This window comes from Sorex araneus, chromosome 1 (assembly GCF_027595985.1).
Source record: "Sorex araneus isolate mSorAra2 chromosome 1, mSorAra2.pri, whole genome shotgun sequence".
Classification (NCBI taxonomy): Eukaryota; Metazoa; Chordata; class Mammalia; order Eulipotyphla; family Soricidae; genus Sorex; species Sorex araneus.
Window position 1 is genome coordinate 53,968,765 of NC_073302.1, and position 23,503 is coordinate 53,992,267.

At 38.7% G+C, this 23,503-nt stretch overlaps 1 protein-coding gene across 2 annotated transcripts in view; it reads right to left on the reverse strand.

Annotated features, from left to right (window-relative positions):
- ADAMTSL1 (ADAMTS like 1) overlaps nt 1-23,503 on the reverse strand; it is a 488,758-nt gene that overhangs the window by 82,222 nt on the left and 383,033 nt on the right. For both annotated transcript variants that reach the window (XM_055147244.1, XM_004600171.2), the window contains 3 exons: nt 15,427-15,555; nt 6,722-6,901; nt 441-575 (listed from right to left, as the gene is read on the reverse strand). In XM_055147244.1, coding sequence (XP_055003219.1) covers nt 441-575; nt 6,722-6,901; nt 15,427-15,555 — 444 coding nt within the window. The remainder of the gene's footprint in view (nt 1-440; nt 576-6,721; nt 6,902-15,426; nt 15,556-23,503) is intronic.

Below are 23,503 nucleotides of genomic sequence, written 5' to 3' on the forward strand. Positions count from 1 at the left end.
GTGTGTTTGATCTCACAGGTTTCTCTTTGAAAGCTGACGATAGCTTTAGTTTAGGTGGGAAGAAGCCATAGGGAAGTATCATGGAACTATTGGCAAGGGGACAAGAGATACAGGAGCTGTTCTTTACTGCTGTATCTTCCTCAAGGTTCAGTGACTGAATCTGATTGAGAGGATCTGGACCATGGCAGTAGCCCAAAACGATTCGGAAAGGAGCCACATTGGAATCTAGACAAGCTAGAGTCCAGACTAAGAACAGCACTCACCTCATATGGAAAGTCAGCCAAGTTTCCACTGGTGAGTCTGGATTCTGTAGGCAATTTAGTGATTTCCTGTTGGCCACCCCCCTACTGCTGCCTCCCTCCCACCTGCAAGCAGTCACCCATCCATAAATCCTGTCCAGCCTTGGATTTCTGCCCAATGTTCCAGAGGGTTGGACTCACCAAGGAGAGCAGAATTCCCAGGATCCAGGACCAGCTGTGTTCCCAGGGGAGATGTCAGTACTGAAGGAAGGTTCGGTCCAGTGGCTGAAAGCAAGGCCCTGATGTCTTCCAACTGTGTGGGGATTTGAGGGGGATCTGTGAGAAGGCAAATAGTGAATCAGGCAGGTTAAAGTATAAAGGCCATGTTAAGAGGAGACAAAGAGGTACACAGTAAGAAGTATGTACATGGGTAAGGCAGTCATTATTATTATTTTACTTAAACATAATTTTCCCTATATTTGATCCTTGAAACAGCAAGGTCAGTAATGAGAATCAGACATCTTGCTTTCAAGAGTTCTTTACTACAAAGCACTTTCTACCTTAGTACCATTTGGTCCCTGTAAGTGTGTAGGTAAATGAAACCATATATAAAAACAATTTTTAAAAAGCTAACACATCTTCATTATCTAATGTATGCAAAAGTCCTGGGATGAATTTTCATTCTCCCTGCCCCCAGTTTTGAGAAATGACTGAGATACATAATTGTGTAAAATTGAGTCATTCAGCATAATAGTCTACACATAATAGTTTACATGTAGTCTCCATATATCATTCAGCATAATAGTCTACACATAGTGAGGGAAAATGATAATGAATGCAGTTTACGTTCATCTTCTCATGTAGTAACAATAAAAAAGAAAAGAGTTTTTATTTTGCTTGTGATGAGAATGAATAGTCTATTCTCTTAATTATTTTCCTAAATATTATGCAGCAGTGCTATCTATAGTCATCCTGTTGAAGCCTGTTGTTATTTAACCCTTGTAATATCTATTAGATGGAAGCATTTTGTTATTGTACCTACAGGTAGTTATATAGCACAGAAATTTCTTGATTAAAAAGAGCCGAAATGTTCTTTTCTTTGATGAATCAAGTCCAGCTGTAATGTTGTAAATTTTCTTTATAATCTAAATTTTTATGCCTCAGTAGGAGAAAAGAGATTGTTATTAAAAAATATTAATCAGGGCTGAAGTCAACTGGAATTACAGTTCACCAGAACACAAAGTAACAAAATTTGAAGTATCACAGCTTATCAATTTCACTGGACATAAAGAAGTCAGCATCTATTAAACTGAATGGTATATCTCCCTAAATTCTCTTGAAAAAACGAGCAGAATCCCATTCCTTCCCTCCCTGCATCTTCTGAAGCAGTCAGTTCACACTCCCCAGGCTAACTCCCACCTATTTTTTCCCTAGAAAAAGTATATTGGCATGGAGAGAGAAGCAAGAATTTTGCTCTTAAAATTGATGGTTATTTTGACAGTGTTCAAGTTGTGCCTGGTATGTGCTTGTGATCTTGTTAGGTATTTGTGGAGGATGGCAAATAAGACATAAAGACACCTGAGTTTACTGCAGCAACAACGTTCTTTTTTCTTTTGACTGCAAGCCATTTACATAAAAATAATAGTTATCTTGGGAGCCTGGCAAGCTACCCCTGGCATATTTGATATGCCAAATACAGTATTAACAAGTTTCACAATGAGACGTTACTGGTGCCTGCTTGAGCAAATCGATGAACAACGGGATGACAGTGCTACAGTGCATGGTAGTTTTAAAATTATGGACTTTAAATGTAATATATAATTAAAATATTATATGACACTGTAAAAAACATCCTGCTTTGGCTTATGGAAGCCTCACTTGAAACTGGCTCTGTCATTCAGTAACTTTTGCACTTTCGTTTCTTTATCTGTAAAAGGATAAAGCCCCAGGTATGTGGGACTTGTAACTGAAAATTCCAGGCTCAATGGAACCAGAAATGAGTGAGTTCCATCCATCTCCCCTTTTTTCCGGTAGCTTGGCAGTCACACCCATAAGTTGAGGGTGGCACCATGTAATCTCATTAACAGCCATGATTTAAAGACTCAATATAAATCTCTTGGAAGAGAGCACAGAAGATATGCCATAGCTATGCCACCGGACCCTGTGCCAGGCTGTTTCATTCTGGGCAATCTGGAGGGGAGCGGGTGAGGTCCCTCCCCTCTCCAATGGAGCCAGGCCTGGCAGCTAAATATCTCCAGAACACAATCATTACCTTGCTCCCAGCCGCTCTCTACTAGCTCAGACAAGCCTCACCTAGGAGTGAGTCTATTCCTGGACATCTCATACTTTACACCATCAATATGCCAAGAATAGCACACCATATTGGATTGGGAAGGTAATAAATCTTAGGGATAATATATATATATATACATACACACATGTGTATATATATTATATATATATGGACTGGAGGTATAGCACAGTGGATAGGGCATTTGCCTTGCATGTGGCCAACCCAGGTTTGATTCTTCTGCCCTTTTAGAGAGCCCAGCAAGCTACCGAGAGTATCCCGCCTACACGGCAGAGCCTGGCAAGCTACCCGTGGCACATTCGATATGCCAAAAACAGTAACAAGTCTCACAATGGAGACATTACTGGTGCCCACTCAAGCAAACTGATGAACAACGGGATGACAGTGCTACAGTGCATATATAAATATATATGCACACATATATATTCACACAAGGCTTAACCTTTCTTTTTTAAAATTTTTATTTTTTTCTTTTTGGGCCATACCTGGCATTGCATAGGGGTTACTCCTGGCTCATACCAGGAATTACTCCTATCAGTGCTTGGGGGACCATATGGGATGCTGGGAATCGACCCAAGTCGGTCTTGTGCAAGGCAAATGTCCTAACCACTGTGCTATCGCTCTGGACCCCAAGGCTCAACCTTTAACAACATGTTACTAATCTTTTATAGAAGTGCTTAATGGCTCTTGTGTGAAATTGAACAACCTTCACATATAGCAATCTTAACACTTTCCTCTAAGAAACCTTTTTTGACTCCTTTTTTAGTGGATTATTCATAACAAGCAATACAAAATAAATTATTTTAGTTCTGCTTTGGGGACAGGGTTTGGGGTTCAGGATGGAAATATGATCATGGGAAGGTCTAATGGTGGTGGTATTGGTGATTGAATATTAACTGTAATATTGTGAACAACTTTATAAAAATAGAGAAAATAAAATAAATTGACAACTAAAAAATATTTAAGTTTCCTAAAAAAGTAAACAAAATGATAAAGAATCTGAAAAACCATGATTTCAGGAACACAAGGTGGAAGATTATTCAAACTGAGATTCTCTTACCTCATCCCTATGATGAATTCTCCCAAGAAAACTGAAATTCCTTCCCTCCCTCCCTCCATCCCTCCCTCCCTCCCTTCTTCCCTCTTTCCCTTCCTCCCTCCTTCCCTTCTTTTTGGGGGTGGATCATACCCAGCAATGTTTAGAGGTTACTCCTGGCTCTGTGTTCAGAGTGAACACTGCCAGTGCTCAGGGGACCATATGCAATGCCAGGAATTTATTTGAGGTCCACCATATGCAAGGCAAATATCTTACCTCCTGTGCTAAATTAATTTAATTCCCTCAATAATATTTATTTATTTATTTATTTATTTTTTTTTTGCTTTTTTTTTTTTGGGTCACACCAAGAGATGCTCAGGGGTTACTCCTGGCTTTGCACTCAGGAATTGCTCCTGGCAGTGCTTGGGGGACCATATGGGATGCCGGGGATCGAACCCAGGTCGGCCGCGTGCAAGGCAAACGCCCTACCCGCTGTGCTATCGCTCCGGCCCCCCCTCAATAATATTTAAATGTATTGCTGAATATTGATTCAAGAATATAAAACTTAAGGCCTTTACATCCTTGCTTTTTTCCTAAGAGTCAGAGGGAAAATTATACCCCCTCCTCAAAATCACTGATCTCCTTTGGTCAAATGTTAGTCCCTCCTATACTTAAAGATTCTCTCTCTCTATATATATATATTTGTGTGTGTATATATATACATATATATGTATATATATATAAAACACAGGACTTTGGGCTACACTTAGTGTTGCTCAGGGCTTACTCTGGAATGCTGGGGATCAAACTTGGGTCAGTTGCATGGAATGCAAGCACCCTACCTTCTGTATTATTGCTCAGGCTCCAGTTGTTTTTCTTCTTTTGTGTTTTCCCATTTGCTCTTTCTAAATAAACTGTACATTATCTTAGCGGTCATATCTTATATTATCCTAAAGCTCTATATGGACCTTAAATACTCAATGATACTTGTTCATTGATCATATGAATAAATGAAAACTTATCTCATTTAGCTTTAAGTGTCTTATTACAGTTTGAATCAGTGAAAACTGGCATGAAACAGCTTCCTTTGTGAAATCCCTCCTTTAAGAGCAAAGCTGTATTTTTGGTTGATTGAAAGAAAAAAGGACATTACATCTACATTCATAAAACACTTATAAAACCTAATAAACTCTGACTAGCAAACCAAGACTTTTGATTTAAAAAAAAAAAACCACAGCAGTCTAAATGGTGATTTCCCCCCATCAAGTCTGATTAAAAGAGGAAGACATTATGCTCTTCAAATAGCATGTTCACCGTCACACTGTATTAGAGTTGGAATGCAGCAGGAACTGGCTCATAGAGTGTACACACTTCATTGGCAAAGCTACAGTAGCAAATACATAGTCTAGGCTTTCAATTTTGTTAGCAGAGGTGACAAGGAAGGGTTACTAAAGAGGAAAAAGCCCATCAGTAAGTACCATAACTCAGTGTGGGGCAAGAGTCTCTGGACTCCAAACTTTAGAAGCTCAATCAGGTGAAACCTAACACAAAACAAATGACATTCTTCCCTGCATTCATTTCTGTGGTGTTTGAAGATGTTTGGGAGTTTATGCAACCACTGGTGAGATAAAAATCCATCTGGGCCTTTCTAAAATTTGAGTGGAGAAGAGTCAGAGACCTTATGCTATGGAATACCATCAAGTTGAGATGTGAAAATACAAATATAAAGTTTAATTATTTTTCTTGAAGAGATCCACAATGTAGCTATGAGTATAGATACATGGTATGTAATTACTTGTATTTTTCATATTTTCACTTTCCCAGCCTACAATAGTAACATTCTCTTGGTGAGAAAGCTACCATATATGCTCTAGTAATTAATTGCTTAAAAGATGACAGAAACAATCCTTTTTCTTTTTTACTCTTTTTTAAAAAAAATCTTCAGTGGAAAAGAGAACAGAAAATACTCTTGTGAAAGCAAAAAGGGTGATAATTTGCAAGATGGTTGAATCCTTCTCTGGGCAAGATTATATGTTGGATGGCGTCCCAAATATTTCTGTTATTAAAAAAAGTTTTATGCCAGAACTGTGTTAGACTCTTTAATCAGGGGTTTTTATGTATGGGAGGTATTATGGTTTAAATGTTTGTGCACCTCCAAAATTCATGTTGAAATCTTAACTAAATCAGGGAATGGTACTGGGAGGTGGTCGCATAGGACTTGTTCTTGAGGGTGAAACTCATGTTTGAGACAAGTGCCATTGAAAAAGGGACCCCAGAGAGCAGGTTCATTCCTTCTGCCAGATGAGGACAAAGCAAAAGGTCTGTAACTTGGATAAAGATCTGGATCATGCTGACACACTGAGCTACGTACTGCTAGAAGCAGGAAAACAATTTTCTGTTGAGCATAAGATATTATTTTGTGGAATTTTGTTAATAGTTTCCTGGATGGACTAAGGCAAAGAGATAGAGAGGGGATGGCAGCAGATGTGGATTCTAGGTGGACTAGGTAATACATATGCTGAAATTGCATAACAAATTTGCATGTATGAATTTTTCTGGAGGTGGTCATCTGTAATTTTCCTCTGCTTTTCAAAGAGGGTCTTAATGTGGAAAGAGGAAGTTGCAGCTCTGTTTGACTACTTCCCTGATTTCTAATATTGACATCCTTTGTTTTTCAGATCTCCATGAGGTAAGAACCTAAGATTTAGTAAAGTAGAATAGCTTTATTCAAGGTCATAGACTAAGTGCTACTAGAACCCAGTTCAAACTGATCTCTCCCTAATTCCCAATTCTTTGCATTGAAAGGGCCTAAAATTGGGAGAAGAATGGGTTTATTTATTTATTTATTTATTTATCTGTTACTGTTTTGGGTTTTAGAGCTATATCTAGCAGTGCTCAGTATTTACTTCTGGCTCTCTACTTAGGGATTACTCTTGTAGTGCACAGGAGACCATACACAGTGCTGGGAATAGAACTGGGATTAGTCATATATAAAGCAAGCATCTTCATCCCTGTATTATGTTTCTGGCCCTTGATTTTACCAGTGCGTATTTGATGGAATCAGGGAAGAGAAAAAAACAGGTAGAGAGTCATCGCAAAGAGGCCTGCCCCTGTGGCAGCCAGCCTTGAGTTTACCTAGGATCAGTAGCTGGGTGTTCTCAATCAGCTCTCCATGGAGATTGGCCGCCCTGCAAGTGTACAAGCCCTGATGGGAGAACGACACGTCCGTGAGCAGCAAGGACCCCTCATGCAGATGGAGAGGAGAGCCCAGTTTGCTTTTATTCCTGTACCAAGTGACTTCAGCTTCAGGTACACCTAAGAAGAAAAAAAAAACAACTCATTGGACAAACACATTCAGGTGACTGCACAGAGACATTTATAGTACTTTGGCAGCCCTGCCAGGGGTTGCTCTGCAGGAAGCATCTGCCTGGGCGTCTTTTACTATGTTTTGGCCAAACTAAATAATGTCTCTGACCTCTCAGTGTCTTCAAATTCTTTGCTGTTTTAAAGCTTACACTGATGAGGCAGGAAGAGGGAGGTCAGTTAAAAGAAGAGGAAGCAAGCTGTTAGCAAATGAGACTCGCCAAGTGGAAAGGGAGTGCCATAATTCTTCTGAAAAAAAGTATATTAAAAGATCCTAGAACCTAATCTACACATTAATTAAAACGATGAACAACTATATGAAACATAAATTATGTTTTGTGATAAAACCAGACAAATAAAAGCATATACTATAAATTTCATTTCTCTAAGTAAAAAAAAAAAAACAAAACCAAACCCAAAAAACCTAGAACCATCATTTTATACTGATAGCCATCAAGGAGTTGGTTTCCCTGAGACTGGAAAAGGTGCTGGGCCACAGGTAATCCTATTTCTCAACCTTGGTCCCATTGCTATACGTATACTTTTCTGTGTATGTACTTAAATAAAAAGTAAAAATCTATAAAATACATGCATGTAAATTAACAAAAGATGCTAGACTCTTACCAGGGTTTACAGCACACATACAACTATATTATTTTGAAGACTGCATCTTCTTAGGACAAGAGAACACAAAACTATGTATTTGTAGCACCACAAGAAAAAGCAAAAAAAAAAAAATGCATCGTTCTCTCCAAGTTTCTTGTCTGATAGAGATGGACAATGTGTGAATGTGAATAGGGATGGGATATTTGTCCTTGGAAATCAGGCTTTACCCTCCAGCAGTTTGATATTTGTGTCCTTCCCCACACTTGAAGTCATAAGCCTTAATGAGATGGGAGCAGGAGGTGGGACTTTGGAAGCATTTCAATCGAGGTGAGGTCTTAGAAAGAAGCTTCTGATGGGCTGATGCCCTCGGAGGAGACTAGTGTGCTCTCTCCTTCCACCATCTGTGGACACAGCAGAAATGTAGCTGCTTTCAAAGTAAGTCAAGAGTCCTCACCAGGGACCAGGATCCCCTATTTCAATCCTTGGGATTGCATGACCTGTTCTTCCTTCCCCAGCACCACCATGATGGCTGTGGTTGTTCCCTGAGCAATGCTGGGTTGTGGTCGTTACACCCCCAAAAATTCCTCAGCAGGAACTGAATGAGCCAAACACCTCCATCCCGAATGTCCCAGACTCTGGAACGGTGAGAAGTAAACTTTTGTTGTTGAATCCTTCCAGTCTATGGAATTTTATTATAGTATCCCGTGTAAACAAAGACAAGGGAGTTGCATGAACTCCTTAAAAGGTTTTCAGTGAAGCTAAAACACAGGCGCACAGGCCCCATCTTTGACTATGCATTCAGAGATGGACTGATGAGGAAGCTCTGAATGATCAGGGAGACAGAAAGTCTGCGGTATTAATCCACAAGTCTCCAGGGAGCAGAAAGAACCTTCTCCATGCACCGTCTACCCTGCTGACTCAGCTCATCAAGTTTACTTGGAGAACTATTCAACACATATCCAGGGCAGAGCGAGCTGGTCAGATCCAGTAAACTCTGCCGAAGCCAGAAGGAATCAGAGTGAGACCATTTGTCCTTAGCTTTTCCTGGTTTTGGGGTGGGTTTTTCCTTTAGGGTCAAGGACCGAATTGCTCTTCCAGAGGAACAAACTGTTGAGGATAGAGAACTCTTTAAAAAACAACTTCTGTATCTGTTATTGGTCCATGAATCTGATTTTAAAAAAATATCTACCAGCCGTCTAATCAGTGGCATCCTTCTCAACAACCCTCATTATGGCCTCCTCCTCAGGTTCTTGCTGTTCCCGAGTTCTCTGGCAGGAAGGAAGGTGGGGTAGGAGAGTCTCATGCTTCCTCACTAACAATGAGCTACTTTGTCTGCATTCAGTGTCTCTCGGCTGCTCTGTTGCAATAGAGATCTTCCTAGGTCTTCGGAGGTGGCCAAAGCATTTCACTAGTTTGCTTATTCAATTTACTCATAATTCAAGGTGAATCACTAGGGGAAAAGAGAAAACCGGAGGGAAGAGGCAGTGGACTGCTGATGGGGTAGAGGTGGGAGAATCTTCAATTCCTGTCCACCTGCAAGAGGCATAACTGTGACACTTTATGCTAAAGTGCATAAGAAAGGCCAGCCTGGCACGGTCCTTAAATATACCTGGGGGAAAGATGCAGGTGAGCAGCAGAGGAGCTGACTTTCCATTGCAGCACCACTAGGGAGAGCAAGAGCATCATCATGCCTGGGCAGGCCAATCTGATTCTGGACCCTGAGCTCAATTTTTACACACACACTTACACACACACACACATACACTCTCTCTCTCTCTCTCTCTCTCTCTCTCTCTCTCTCTCTCTCTCTCTCTCTCCTCCTCCCTCCTCTCTCTCTCAGCATTCAGAATGTTTCTGAAAAATGAGTGGAAACAACAAAACATCTAGCCACTTCTCTCTTGAAAAGGAGTCTGCAAATAATTTTCTACAAGGCATTTTTTTTTTTTGCAGGTAGCTACAGATTGCCCATACTTGCCACCTTCAAGGAAGACTTATGAATGGGGCTCACTAGGACAAGAACCCTAATAAGAACTACAGCTGTTCTAGTGCAAAAGAGGCAGAACAAGGGGACTAAGCTAAATGAATCCGACAGAAGAGTATGAGTAAGGGAATGAGGAAGTGCACACTATCTCCATGACTGAGTTGACAAAGTATCAACTAATAATCATGGGACTCTCTCCATGTAGACCAGAAAACCCAGCAACAGGACTCCCTGGTCTCATCAGCAATACCTTCTCTGCTCAGGGTCAGTGGTCCTTCAAGGCAGTCATGGGCCAGAGAAGCAGAGATGAAGCAGGAGAAAGAAAATGTGAGGGATGGGGGGGCCAGGGAGAGAATCCAGGGAGTCATTTCTTAACATCCCCAGAAGTGAGTTAAGTTTCTTTCATTACTCTCTGCCTCACACCCCCATGCAAATAATTCAATTTATAAGATGAGACAGAACATTTAATAAAAGGGCTGATTTTTCAGGTGAGAGAAGTGGGGTTTGTAGGGAGGAAACAGAAATGTTTGGGATATTAAAGGTTGAAAGAAACCTCCAGTTTCTATAAAAGTGCCACAGAGTGACAGTGCTAAGGGGAGAGAAATTCTATAGCCTCTGTTCTTAATCAGCAAATCTCTATTAGATCACTCTAATGAATGAATCTGCATATTAATTATGAATCTGCATAATAAACTTGCAGGTGAAGAAGACATTGCTGTTTCACTTTTTGTTGTTTTTGTTGTTATGGGGAGGGTTTCCTGCCTGATATTGTGAACCTCATGCAGAAAATGGCACCTAAAATATGCTTTTGAGTCTTTCTGGCACTTCCCTGACTGGCTCTGACACATTACAAACATAGTCAATAAAGGGGAAGAGAAAAATCAATGAGGTAACAGGGATCCTTCAGAAAATGTTTGAATATGCCAGAGAGTCTCTTCAAAATAACCAGCCATATGCTCCTAATACTGATGTTTAGCACATTGGTGTATTGAAAATATACTGGTCAGGGGATATATATCTATGTATTTATTAATTTTAAGCCCAAACATTAGCGGGAGAACAACTTTTATTGAACATTTTCTATAAGACAAGCACTTTTTAAACTATCATGTTTTTTACAGTAGTCCTATGAGATACTATCATTCCATTTCACTGATGAGAAAAGTAGAACTCAACAAGATCTAAACTTTGCCTAAAGTGACAATAGCTTGAATTTCTGAATGACTACAAAGGGATAAAGCCCCTTTCCAATGCTATACTCAACTCCCTGGCCTTTCACTTAAAAGTAAAATAAAACAGGGTGGGGATACAAGTTTATACATTTGATTCCACTGTTCCCCAACTTGACAAGTACACAGTGTTGCTTGTAATCCTACTAGAGTGACTATATAAGATCTGGATAATTGTACACATGTTCCTGAATTGTTGAATTCTTCAATGTTTTCTATTCTTTTATTTTTTTTGTGTGTGTGGGGGGGGTGCAGGATCCCAAGCTGTGCTCATGTCTTACTCCTGGCCCTGTGCTAAGGCATTAATCCCGATGGTGCCCTTGAGATCATATGTCCATATAGCCATATATGGTGCCCGGAATCAAACCCAGGTAGGTTGCACACAAGGCAGGCATTTTACCCAGAGTACTATATCTCAGGCACTAATGTTTTCTTTTTTCATAATGTACATGCTATCATTGGGACCCTAAGACTATGGTGAGGAGTGAAATTTCTAGAATTCATATGTGCTAGCTTTGTCAGGTATCTACTCGTCATACTGTACGATTTGCTTTTCACCCTAACCTATTGTGATGTGATAGTTCCCTCAGGAAAAAAAAGGTCTGAAAGAAATGACAGAAAATGTACTCTATCATAGAACAAAGTTCAAAGCTATGTTGTTGACAAATTACTTGAATAGGTTCCACACGCAAGACTCCTGGTATGCTTTGTGTTAAAAAAGGAAAGGGAAAGGACAGGTCTTACTTTTCGCCCTTTCTGGCCTATCTTATCAACAGCACAATGCTTTCCCTGTTGCCTGAAAAGATCAATAAATGAGTCTGGTCATAATGGGCTGTAACTTAATATGATTATGAGATTACTGCCTTTAATCTCCACTCGGTCGCCAGGTAGAGTGGTGCTATAATATTCTTTTAGAAGTCCCAGACAGGATATTTCTGTTATATTTGGAAAGCAGCTCATGCCATGGCAGCTTGTCAACATCTTATGGTAGAGCATCCACTGAAAGGTGAACCATGACAAGAGGAGCCCTAGAAGATTTTCTGATGACTTGGTGCAAAAAGCAGAGGAATGTAGTAACTCAGATATGAGCCCTGGAAATTATTCTAAAGAATCACAGAAGGCAGGAAAGGAGACATTTTGCATTCTACGTTTCTCTATGCTGATTGTAGTAGGTAATGAAAGCAGTTCACAAAACCTGTTTCCTTCTTTTCCTAGGCACTCAGCTGGGCTAGACTTCCTACCACTTGTGGGTGTTAGTGAGCTGGCGACTAAGAGGGAACATGAAACCAATAGTGTGCGCTTCTTCCAGGGGTGGTCCTTGGAGGTTATCTTTGATATTGTATTTACCCACTTCTGGGTGACAGACTAAACTGTGAGACTTTGGAAGGCCTAAGTTCAACATAGCTGAGAAACATTCTATGACCTAAATAACTCTTTGGGGCAGTTGACCAGGGACAATCTTTTGGGAAACAATAATAATTTCTATTGTGTTTGTTTCTTTATATATCTGACTCTAATATTAATGGAGTCTATCTTACCCTAAATAATATACTGCCCAACAGTAATTATTCAGCTTCTACATCATTAGTTCAATAATTTTCTCTTTTATGTAAATCCTTCAAAATTTTCCCTTGTCCTTAGGATAAAATTCCAAAATTGTACCATAATGCATGAGAACATGCATGATGGTGTTCCTGAATGCTCCCCACACCCACTTCTCAGTCACACCAATCTCTCCTTCCTACCTCACCCTCCCTTCCCTTCACTCCCCTGCCATACCAGTCATATTTCAGAGCTCAGAATGTGCATGTTCATTCTACATTAGACCTTTGCACACTTTGTTTGGAGAAAACTTCCCTCCTCCTGTAACTCCTATCTATTATTCAATCTTCTGAACTCAAATACTACCTATGTATAACTACAGATTGGATAATTTTCTAAGACAAAGTCTAATCATACTTATATCTTAATACATTTTATGCTTAAGAATGGTAAATAACTCATGAGCCTGAATTTTTTAAGGTAAATGTATTCATGAATAAAAGTTAAAAGTTTAATGAAAAACTGCTAACATCTCAGACACATATGAATGAATTGCTCTATGTAAATTATACAATATTTTCAAATTATATGGCTATTTATTTTTCATAAGAATGATTCACAGTAACCTAAACATTTAGTCAATTTATATGTCTACTAGTGGATACCTGGATAAAAAAGTTGTGATTATATATATCTCATGAAATACTACTATGATATTAAAAAGATGAAACTATGCACTTAGGACAAAAATAGATAGACCTTGAGGTAATTACTCTAAATGGAGTAAGTAGTGAGGTGAAAACAATTACAGGATGATTTCACTAATGTGTGGACTATAATAGTGAAAGCAAACAAGTGACCAAAATCAACAAAATTTACTCTGAGACTTGCTATAAAACTATGGTAGTTAGCAGAAGGAAAAGAGAGCAGAATAAAAGGAATGAGTAGTGTCTTTTTTGATGATGATGAGGTCTTAAAAATCAAGGTTTTGGAAATGGTGCATCTAATGCATATATTTAATCGCATAAGTCCACAATGGTATAAACCAATAATAGCGATTACAATTAAAAATATGCCATAAAGTGCCCTAAGATTCACCTATAACAGCAAAGTAAAAGTAGTTTCTCTGTCATTCAGTATTAATACTATTAGGATTTTGAATGGAGACTCAGTACAAGGTAAATTCACAGCACAAGGTAAGTTCTAATTCTGAATAATCAAAATCAGACCCCACACATAGTGAATAAAATCCGTACTTAGGATAAAAACCACAATGACAAATATGTGGAGATTTATTTTAGTTACTCATAATTAATACAAATGGATCCATGTTTAAAAATTAAAATAAGCTAGGTAATATGTCTGGGCAGCAAAAATCAAAACAAAGTACCCCCCAAAATAAAATCAGAAACTCAACACTGGACATAATATCTCAGTGCTCAGGTTACCAAGAATAAGTTTTTGGATGAAATTGAGATGGCAGGGTTCCATGTGAAGTGGAAAAGTTTAAAGTGATTTTAGCATTTGGGGCACCTAATAGTAAATAATTTTCTTCATGGATTCAAATTTTCTTAAATTCCTTAAAATGCCAAATCCTAGTTTTTCTGTGTTTTGCTTCCAATTTTTTTTTTTACCTCTATCAATGCCCATAATCAAGATACAATGTGGTCTGTTATAGCTCCATTTGGGGCCTATCTTTGGGGCAAGTGTTCACAGTGATCTGTTGGGAATTGACAGACTTATCTGCTCTCTCAGTCCCTTTAAGAAGGGCAGCTCACTCCCTTCAGAGGTTCTTGTCTCATTCTCTATCTGGAACTGTTTCCAGAATATTTCATAGATGAAGTTGGATATACAGACCAAGGGAAGCTTTAAAGAAGGAAATATGTGATGACAGAGATAAATTAATATTTCTGATTTTTTCTGGAGTTCTTGGAACATTTCAAATAAGGTAAGATTAGGTTGTTCTTTGGAAACAACATATTCTAAGATCTCCCCACTTATTCTAAAATAGGCTCCTTGGCTTTATAAATCACTAAAGGGAGGAAAATCTTCTGATGATGGGGCCAATATATAAGATGAAGAAAACTTTAAAAGAGGGGTCTCTTGACCTATTTACTCTGCAGACTTGGCTAGCATGGGAGCACATGGTAGTGCATGCCACAAGCAGAGTATACATTATGAGGACAACAATGTGTACTGAAGCTGGGTCCAGGCTCAATTCATTTCTTCTAGCCAAAGTGGGAATGAAAATCCTTAAGGGTAGATGTCACAAACTTGTGGTTGAAGGTATGGGAATGGTGAATTATCAGATGGGCTTTATTTGGCTTTATGCTGGTGATCTTTGTTTCTCAACTAAAGCCATGTTATACTGTCCACTACAACTTAAATTCAATATGACTTTATGACCCCTTAAGCCCGTGAGTTTGCAAGGCCTCACAGAGGACAAGGTCTATGTTACAGCTCCCAACAGGCCTGGCTATTTTCCTTAATAACTCATGCTTACTTCTGATGTAAGTTCCAGGTTCTGGTTTAATGTTGTCTGTCTCTTCCTTACCTTTTTACCACCATGGGTCTGTTCCCAGGTCTCTATCATCTTTTCTCTAAATTACTTTGATGTCTCTTTTCTGTAGTGTTTTATTTCTTCTGGAAGTAAATTTCTCTAATAACAAACTATCAACTTTTGTTTGACCTTCTTGGCCAAGAAATGACAGTCTTTTATTGTATAGTTGCCACCCACCTGTCTAAAGCAAAAGTTCCTTTATACCATTCCTCCATATTAGTCTCCAGCCACACCAAAGCACAACCCATTCCCTTAAATTCTTTTAGAATTCCATTAATTTTCTCACAGTCTTATCCAATTGGAACATCCATTGCCTCCATTGTTATCACATTCCATCAAAGCTAAGTGCATAAGGCTAAATTAAAAGACAAAGAAATCACCTCCATTCATCACGCCTGTCTCAAATTTTTTATAGCAATTTTTGAAATCTGTAACTTAGCTTTCCTACTAGCTCTGAATCTCTAAGAGAAGAATATATATTTACCTTTGTACTACCTAACCCAGCACAGGACTAATTAATGTTTGGGCAAATGAATTGACACATGAATGATTTTCTTACCTGCAACTTGGCAGTTAATTGTCACATTCACTCCCTGCACTGTTTTGATGGTGCTTCCCACATCAACTGTGATCTCAGGCTCTTTGATGTTGATCACAGTCATTCGTGAGGTTTTCACTAGTGGCTTTCCTGAAAACGAAAAGGAATGTAAGATTTAGTACATGAAGGCTAGAGATTTGGGGTATTCTCTTGAAACATGAATTAACGATTAACAACTGGTATACCTAGGCATTTACCTCTATTTTTTCTTTGAAAAAAATAGTAATTGCATGATATAAAATATTCCGCCCATTCAATCACTTACATACTGTAAAAATTTCAGAAACAGAATAAGGATGGAAGGACTGAGGTTAGAACATGTTATCCAGAAAGCTGGGATGGTTTGTGCATTTTTAAATAAACAAATGAGCCTATACATTTTGAAGGGCTTAAAAAAAAAACCACAACATTTTTTTACTGTAGTCTTGCTTTTTTGCTACAAGAAGAATGGGAGTGGAGGATGTATACCAGATGATCTCACTCACTGGTAGTATCTAAGGAAGCAAAGGAAGGGAATAGCCATAGTCCAATGAAAACAAAGCCTCAAACACTGAAAATAGGACTGAGTTAACCTAAAGTACATAGTGGAAGGAAAGAAAATGTTACTGTCATTTAAATGGTGACATTTTGGTGCTGGTAGGGAGTGTGGTAATAAAAACTGTATAAATATTATATTCTTGTTTAAAAATTTAAGACACTAGAGTAAATTTTCGAAGCACTCAACTTTGAGTAGGTGCATAGGTTCTCCACACACCTACTTTATTTAGGGGACTTGATAAGTGCTATAATTATTTCTGAGTGTAGTAATTGCAGGAAGATTTTTTTTTAATTTTTAAAATTTTATTGAACCACCGTGGTGAGATAGTTACAAGCTTTCATGTTTGGGTTACAATCTCACAATGATCAAACACCCATCCCTCCACCAGTGCACATTCCCTACCAACAATATCCCGGGTATACCCCCTTTTCCCACCCTCCCCCTACCTCCATGCAGACAATATTCCCCATACTTTCTCTCTACTTTTGGGCATTATAGCTTGCAACACAGACACTGAGAGATCATCATGTTTGGTCCATTATCTACTTTCGGCATGCATCTCCCATCCCAACTGATTCCTCCAGCCATCATTTTCTTAGTGATCCCTTCTCTATTCCATCTGCCTTCTCCCCTCTGCTCATGAAGCAGTCTTCCAGCTATGGGGCAATCCCCCTGACCCTTGTATCTACTGTCCTTGGGTGTCAGCCTCATGTGATGCTACCCTACACTCTACAAATGAGCAGTCCCTCTATGTCTGTCCCTCTCTTTCTGACTAATTTCATTTAGCATGATATTCTCCAAGTTTATCCATTTATAAGTAACTTTCAACTTTCATGACTTCATCTTTCCTAACAGCTGCATAGTATTCCATTGTGTAGATGTACCAAAGTTTCTTTAACCAGTCATCTGTTTTAGGGCACTTGGGTTGTCTCTATATTTTGGCTATTGTGAACAGTGCTATTGCAGGAAGATTTTAATAGGTCACAAAAATAAGTGCTGAATTTATATCAGCTTACAATAAGTCCTCACTTAATATCACCGTATGTTAGTACAGTATCATTGAATGAAGTATAACAAAACTATATCCCTGTTCCATTGGCTAATTGACAGAACAAAAGGTAAGTTCCTTGGCACATTTCTGGTAGCACATTTAAAAAGGAGCCGATTTCTTAATAAGAACAGAAGACATGTCTAACAGTAAACAACAGTGATTCATTACTTGACTTTCTCAGCTGATTATCCTAGCTCAGGATTTTAGGAACCTATCCTAGTAGCTCAGTGTACAAGGTGGGACTCACCCCTGGATAGGATTGAGCCCTCCCAGTGCATGACTCATGCTAACACTCTCTTAGACCGTGGCAATTTAGACATGCCAATGTACCTAACAAGCACATCTCCAGGGATGGAAATGGGAATACCCTGAGAAAAATCACACCAACACGGGGATAATGTGCACGTTCATATCATGACCATTGCCCAGAATCAATTTTTTCCTCTCACTAATGCTATATAAAGCTACACTGAAGGAAATACTATTATTTGAGGACTTGCTGTATTAAGCTTTTCTCTCTATCCCTAAGATCCTTGCCAGCACTAACTGCAGACATATTCCAAATCTAACTGCCTTTTTGTTACTTTAACTAGTCAGATGCTGCATAGCCTTGCTGGTCTTCTTTCTCTTCATCTGCTACAGTCTCTTCTTAATGATAACCAGAGTGCTCATTCAAAACCATGAATCAGCATAACTCAACTGCTAAAACAATTGAGTGCTTTTTCAGTGTATTAGAACAAAATTTAAAGTTTTTTCTTTGGGTGGTTTGGCTCATGCTTGATGATTACTGGGAGTAGTTCTGTACTTGAGTTTACTCCCTGGTAGTGCTGGAGGACTATAAGGGGTTAGAAATTGAACTGGGATCAGTAGCATGCAGGACAAACACCTTAACTCCTTTACCATCCCTCCAGCTCCAATAAGTTTCAATTGGCTCCAACATGTTCAGGCCCAGATGTTTATCTCTCCTTCCTCAAGGAGGTCCTTCTCACCTTCTGTCACTGTGCTATAGCCACATTGGCTTTCCATTCTTTCTTCAACACATGAGCATAATTGGCCCTGTTCTTCCTTTCCCAAATATCAGCCACCCACAGGATCTGCATGGCTATCTTTTGCTTATTTGAATCACCATGAATGAAGACATGGTAAAGCTTTCAATAACCACCTAAAGCATACATTGCTTCATTCCTCTATCAATCCTTGTGTATCACTGCAAATTTAATTTTCTTCATGAGCAAAATCATGTTCAGAATTAATCTTGCTTACTTGTTTGATTCCCCCATTCCTCTTGGAGAGCCCGACAAGCTACAAAAATATCCCACCTGCACGGCAGAGCCTGGTAAGATACCTGTGGCGTATTTGATATACCAAAAACAGTAACAACGAGTTTCACAATGGAGATGTTACTGGTGCCCGCTTGAGCAAATCGATGAACAATGGGACGACAGTGCTACAGTGCTACTTGTATGTAACTCATCTCTCAAACTGCTAGATTACCACATAACCTCTACAAAAGCCAAGAAGCGAAACTCTTTCTCTCATCTTCATTCCTACTACCTAGTCCTGACATAGAATAAATAGGTTGTCAATTCTCAAAAAATCTAGCTAATTAATATATGGTACACACATATATGAATTACATCAATACTTTTGTTTTCAGAACAACTCTAAGAAGCAGATAAAAAACATTTACCTTTTTTATCAACAGAGAACTTTAGATCAAAATGGCTTCAAGGTTGGTTCAAGGCTATAGACCAACAAGTTATAGGACTAAAATAGATCCAGAACTTTGACCTAATGTCCAGTGCTTGCTATAGGGGGTCCCCCAATTTTTTTGACTGGCTCCATAGGAACCCCCAGGAAGCTTGTTAAAAACATAATCTGTCCTGCAATAATATAATAGGTGCCTCACTGTGCAATAAAAACAACTGTGCCAATGGGGAAAAGTAGGTTAGGGACCAGAGAGTTTCAGACTCACAATTACCAAGTTATTTTTCCTATAGGAATTTTTAATAAAGGTGGTTTTTATAGCAGCAAGTGTATAGCTATAAAATTCAAATGTTATTGAATTAAATCCAGCCCTTAATGAATTACACAGAGCTTTTGCTGAAAAGTAATGGCCTTTTGTTCTATCCCTAATGGCACTGTTGTTAACATAGTCTTCGTGCCTACAAGACTATTAGACAAAGCACAAGGTTATTCAAATATTTATAATCAATAGAAATTTATAACAAAATCATGTTTAAGCATATATTCTAACACCTATTAGAAAAATGTATTGAATCCCACTCCAGAGGTGGAATGAAAAGTAGTAATCTCTATACGTAATTCTGATTTACACCTAAGTTTGATGTTCCAATAAGCTACGCTCTCAATTTTTCTTAAATGAATTTCTCTGACTCCTGGTAAGAGACTTCTTTTTGAGCAACTATTACTCTTCTATAAGAATTTTCCAACTTGGACTTCTTACTTTAATGGTTACTGGAACAGTCAAACTACAACAATAATAAGCCACTTTAGATTATCTGGATAAGCACCTAATCAGTCAGAACTTCTCTGTGACACTACTGTCCACATTTGGGATTAATTATTCCCATCTCAGCTACTATTACCTTAATTATAGGTGTTAGTTAAGACAATATAGAGATTTTTGGTATCAGGGTGATATTGCTTCATAGAAACTGTTTGGAAGTGTTTTTGATACTTCAATTTTCTGGAAAAGTTTAAAGAGGATTGGGAGTAAGTCCTCTTTAAAGATTTGGAAGAATTCACTAGTGAATCCATCTGGGCCAGGACTTTTGTGCTTGGGGAAACCTTTTTATTACCCTTTCCATTTCCTTGATGGTGATAGGTCTGTTCTGGTATTCCAGGTCTTCTTGGTTCAGCCTTGGGAGGCTATAGCAACCTAGGAATTTATCCATTTCCTCGAGGTTTTCGTGTTTTGTGGCATAAAGATTCTCAAAGTAATCTCTGAGGATCCCTTGAATTTCTGTAGTTTCTGTTGTAATGTCCCCTTATTCATTTCTGATTTGGTTTATTAGAGTTTTCTCTCTACCTTTTTTGTGAGTCTTGTTAGATGTTTATCGATCTTGTTTATTTTCTCGAAGAACCAGCTCTTGGTTTCATTGATCTTTTGGATTGTTTTCTGGGTTACCATCTCATTAATTTCTGCTCTGAGTTTTATTATTTCCTTCCTCCTGTTCAGATTGGGCTCCTTTTGTTGGTCAATCGCCAACTCTTAAGCTGTGAGGTTAGGTTACTTATGTGGGCTCGCTCCTCCTTCTTGAGGAATGCTTGTAGAACTACAAACTTTCCTCTTAACACAGCTTTTGCCATGTCCCATAAGTTTTGAGGACTCATGTTCTCATTTTTGTTTGTTTCCAGGAATCTTTTGATTTCCTCTTTGATTTCCTTTCTAAGCCACTCGTTGTTCAATAGTGAACTGTTTAATTTAGTTTTCTGTTTGTGTGTGTGATTTATTTCTACTTTCAGAGCATCATAGTCTGAGAAGATTGTTGATACAATTTCTTTCTTCTTAATTTTATGGAGGTATGTTTTGTGGCTCAGCATGTGGTCTATCTTGGAGAATGCTCCATGCACACTTGAGAAGAAAATGTATTCAGCTTTTTGAGAATGAAGTGTCCTCTATATATCTACGAAATCCCTTTCTTCCATTTCTTCCCTCAGATGAAGTATGTCCTTGCTAAGCTTGAGTCTGGTTGATCTATCAAGAGGTGATAAAGCAGTGTTGAAGTCTCCCACTTGTACTGTGTTGCTATTGATGTCTTTCTTCGAGTCTATGAGTAGTTATTTTAAGTACTTTGCTGGTCCCTCATTAGGTGCATATATATTTAGTATTGTTAATTCTCACCCTGATACCAAAAGCAGGCAGAGATACCACAAAGAAAGAGAATTACAGACCGAAATCCCTAATGAACACAGAAGCAAAGATCCTCAACAAAACATTAGCAAATAGAATCCAACGACTCATCAAAAAAAATCATACACCATGACCAAGTAGGATTCATCCCAGGGATACAAGGATGGTTTAACATTTGCAAGTCAGTCAACATAAATAATCATATCAATAAAAGAAATAATAAAACCCATATGATCATATCAATATATGCAGAGAAAGCATTTGACAAGATCCAGCACCCGTTTATGATAAAAACTCTCAGCAAAATGGGCATCGAAGGAACTTTCCTTAATATAGTCAAAGCCATCTACCACAAGCCCACAGCAAGTATCATTCTCAATGGGGAAAAACTAAAAGCCTTCCCTCTAAGATTGGGCACAAGACAAGGTTGCCCACTTTCGCCACTCTTATTCAATATAGTACTGGAAGTCCTGGCCATAGCAGTCAGACAAGAAAAAGATATCAAGGGCACACAGATAGGAAAGGAAGAGGTCAAGCTATCACTATTTGCAGACGATATGATGCTATGCTTAGAAAACCCTAAAGACTCTACAGAAAAGCTCTTAGAAACAATAGGTCGATATAGTAAAGTGGCAGGCTACAAAATCAACACCCAGAAGTTCATGGCTTTATTATATACAAATAAAGAAATAGAATAAAGAGACATTTAAAAAAAATCCCATTCATGATAGTGCAATCCCGTTAATGATAATACCTCAGAAAATCAAGTACCTTGGAATCAGCTTAACCAAAGAGGTGAAGGACCTAAACAAGGAAAATTACAAAACACTACTTCAAGAAATAAAAGAGGACACTAGGAAATGGAGACACATTCCCTGCTCATGAATAGGGAGAACTAACATGTAACATGATCAAAATGGCAATACTGCCCAAAGCACTCTACAAATTTAATGCGGTCCCTCTCAGGATACCCATGACATTTTTCAAAGAAATAGACAAAACACTCCTGAAATTCATATGGAACAATTAACCCCCATGAATAGCTAAAGCAATCTTTGGGGAAAAAAAGATGGGTGGCATCATCTTCCCCAACTTCAAACTCTACTACAAAGATGTTGTAATTAAAACAGCATGGTATTGGGCTAGAAACAGACCTGCAGACCAATGGAACAGAGTTCAATATCCTTTCACAGACCCCCAAATATATTGCCGCTTAATCTTTGATAAAGGAGCAAGAAATGTGAAGTGGAACAAAGAAAGCCTCTTCAACACATGGTTCTGTGAAAACTGGATAGCTACCTGCAAAAAAATGAACTCTGCCCTCTGTCTAATGCCAGGCACAAAAGTCAGATCAAAGTGGATTAAAGACCTCAATATCAGATATGAATCTATAAGGTACATAGAGGAAAATGTAGGCAGAACTCTCCATGACATTGAAGCTAAAAGCATCTTTAAGGATGAAACAGCACTGACCCTGCAAGTGGAAGCAAACATAAACAAATGGGACTACATCAAACTAAGAAGCTTCTGCACTTCAAAAGAAATAGTGAACAAAATACAGAAAGAGCCCACAGGATGGGAAAGAATATTTACCCAATACCCATCTGATAAGGGAATTAATATCCAGGATATATAAGACACTAGTAGAATTGTACAAGAAAAAAAAAACCTTCAATCCCATCAAAAAATGGGGAGAAGAAATGAACAGAAGTTCCCTCAAAAAAGAAATACAAATGGCCAAAAGGCATATGAAAAAAGTTCCACATTGACGGGCATCAGGGAGATGCAAATCAAAACAACAATTCGAAATCATCTCATACCACAGAGACTGACACATATTCAAAAGAACAAAAGCAACCAGTGCTAGTGTGGATATGGGGAAAAAGGGACGCTCTTTCACTGTTGGTGGGAATGCCAACTGGTCCAGCCTTTCTGGAAAACAATACGGACAGTCCTTCAAATACTAGAAATTGAGCTTTCATATGGCCCTGCAAGCCACTTTTGGGAACATATCCCGAGGATGCAAAAAAGCACAGTAGAAATGACATCTGTACCTATATGTTCATTGCAGCACTATTCACAATAGCTGAAATCTGGAAACAACCCAAGTGCCCTAGAAGTGGGGTCCTAGAACAGATGACTGGTTAAAGAAACTTTGGTTCATCTACACAATGGAATACTATGCAGCTGTTAGGAAAGATGAAGTCATGAAATTTGCTTACAAATTAATAGACATGGAGAGTACCATGCTAAGTGAAATGAGTCAGAAAGAGAGGGACAGACATAGAGGGACTGCTCATTTGTAGAGTGTAGGGTAGCATCACATGAGGCTGACACCCAAGGACAGTAGATACAAGGGTCAGGGGGATTGCCCCATAGCTGGAAGACTGCTTCATGAGCAGAGGGGAGAAGGCAGATGGAATAGAGAAGGGATCACTAAGAAAATGATGGCTGGAGGAATCAGTTGGGATGGGAGATGCATGCCGAAAGTAGATAATGGACCAAACATGATGATCTCTCAGTGTCTGTGTTGCAAGCTATAATGCCCAAAAGTAGAGAGAGAGTATGGAGA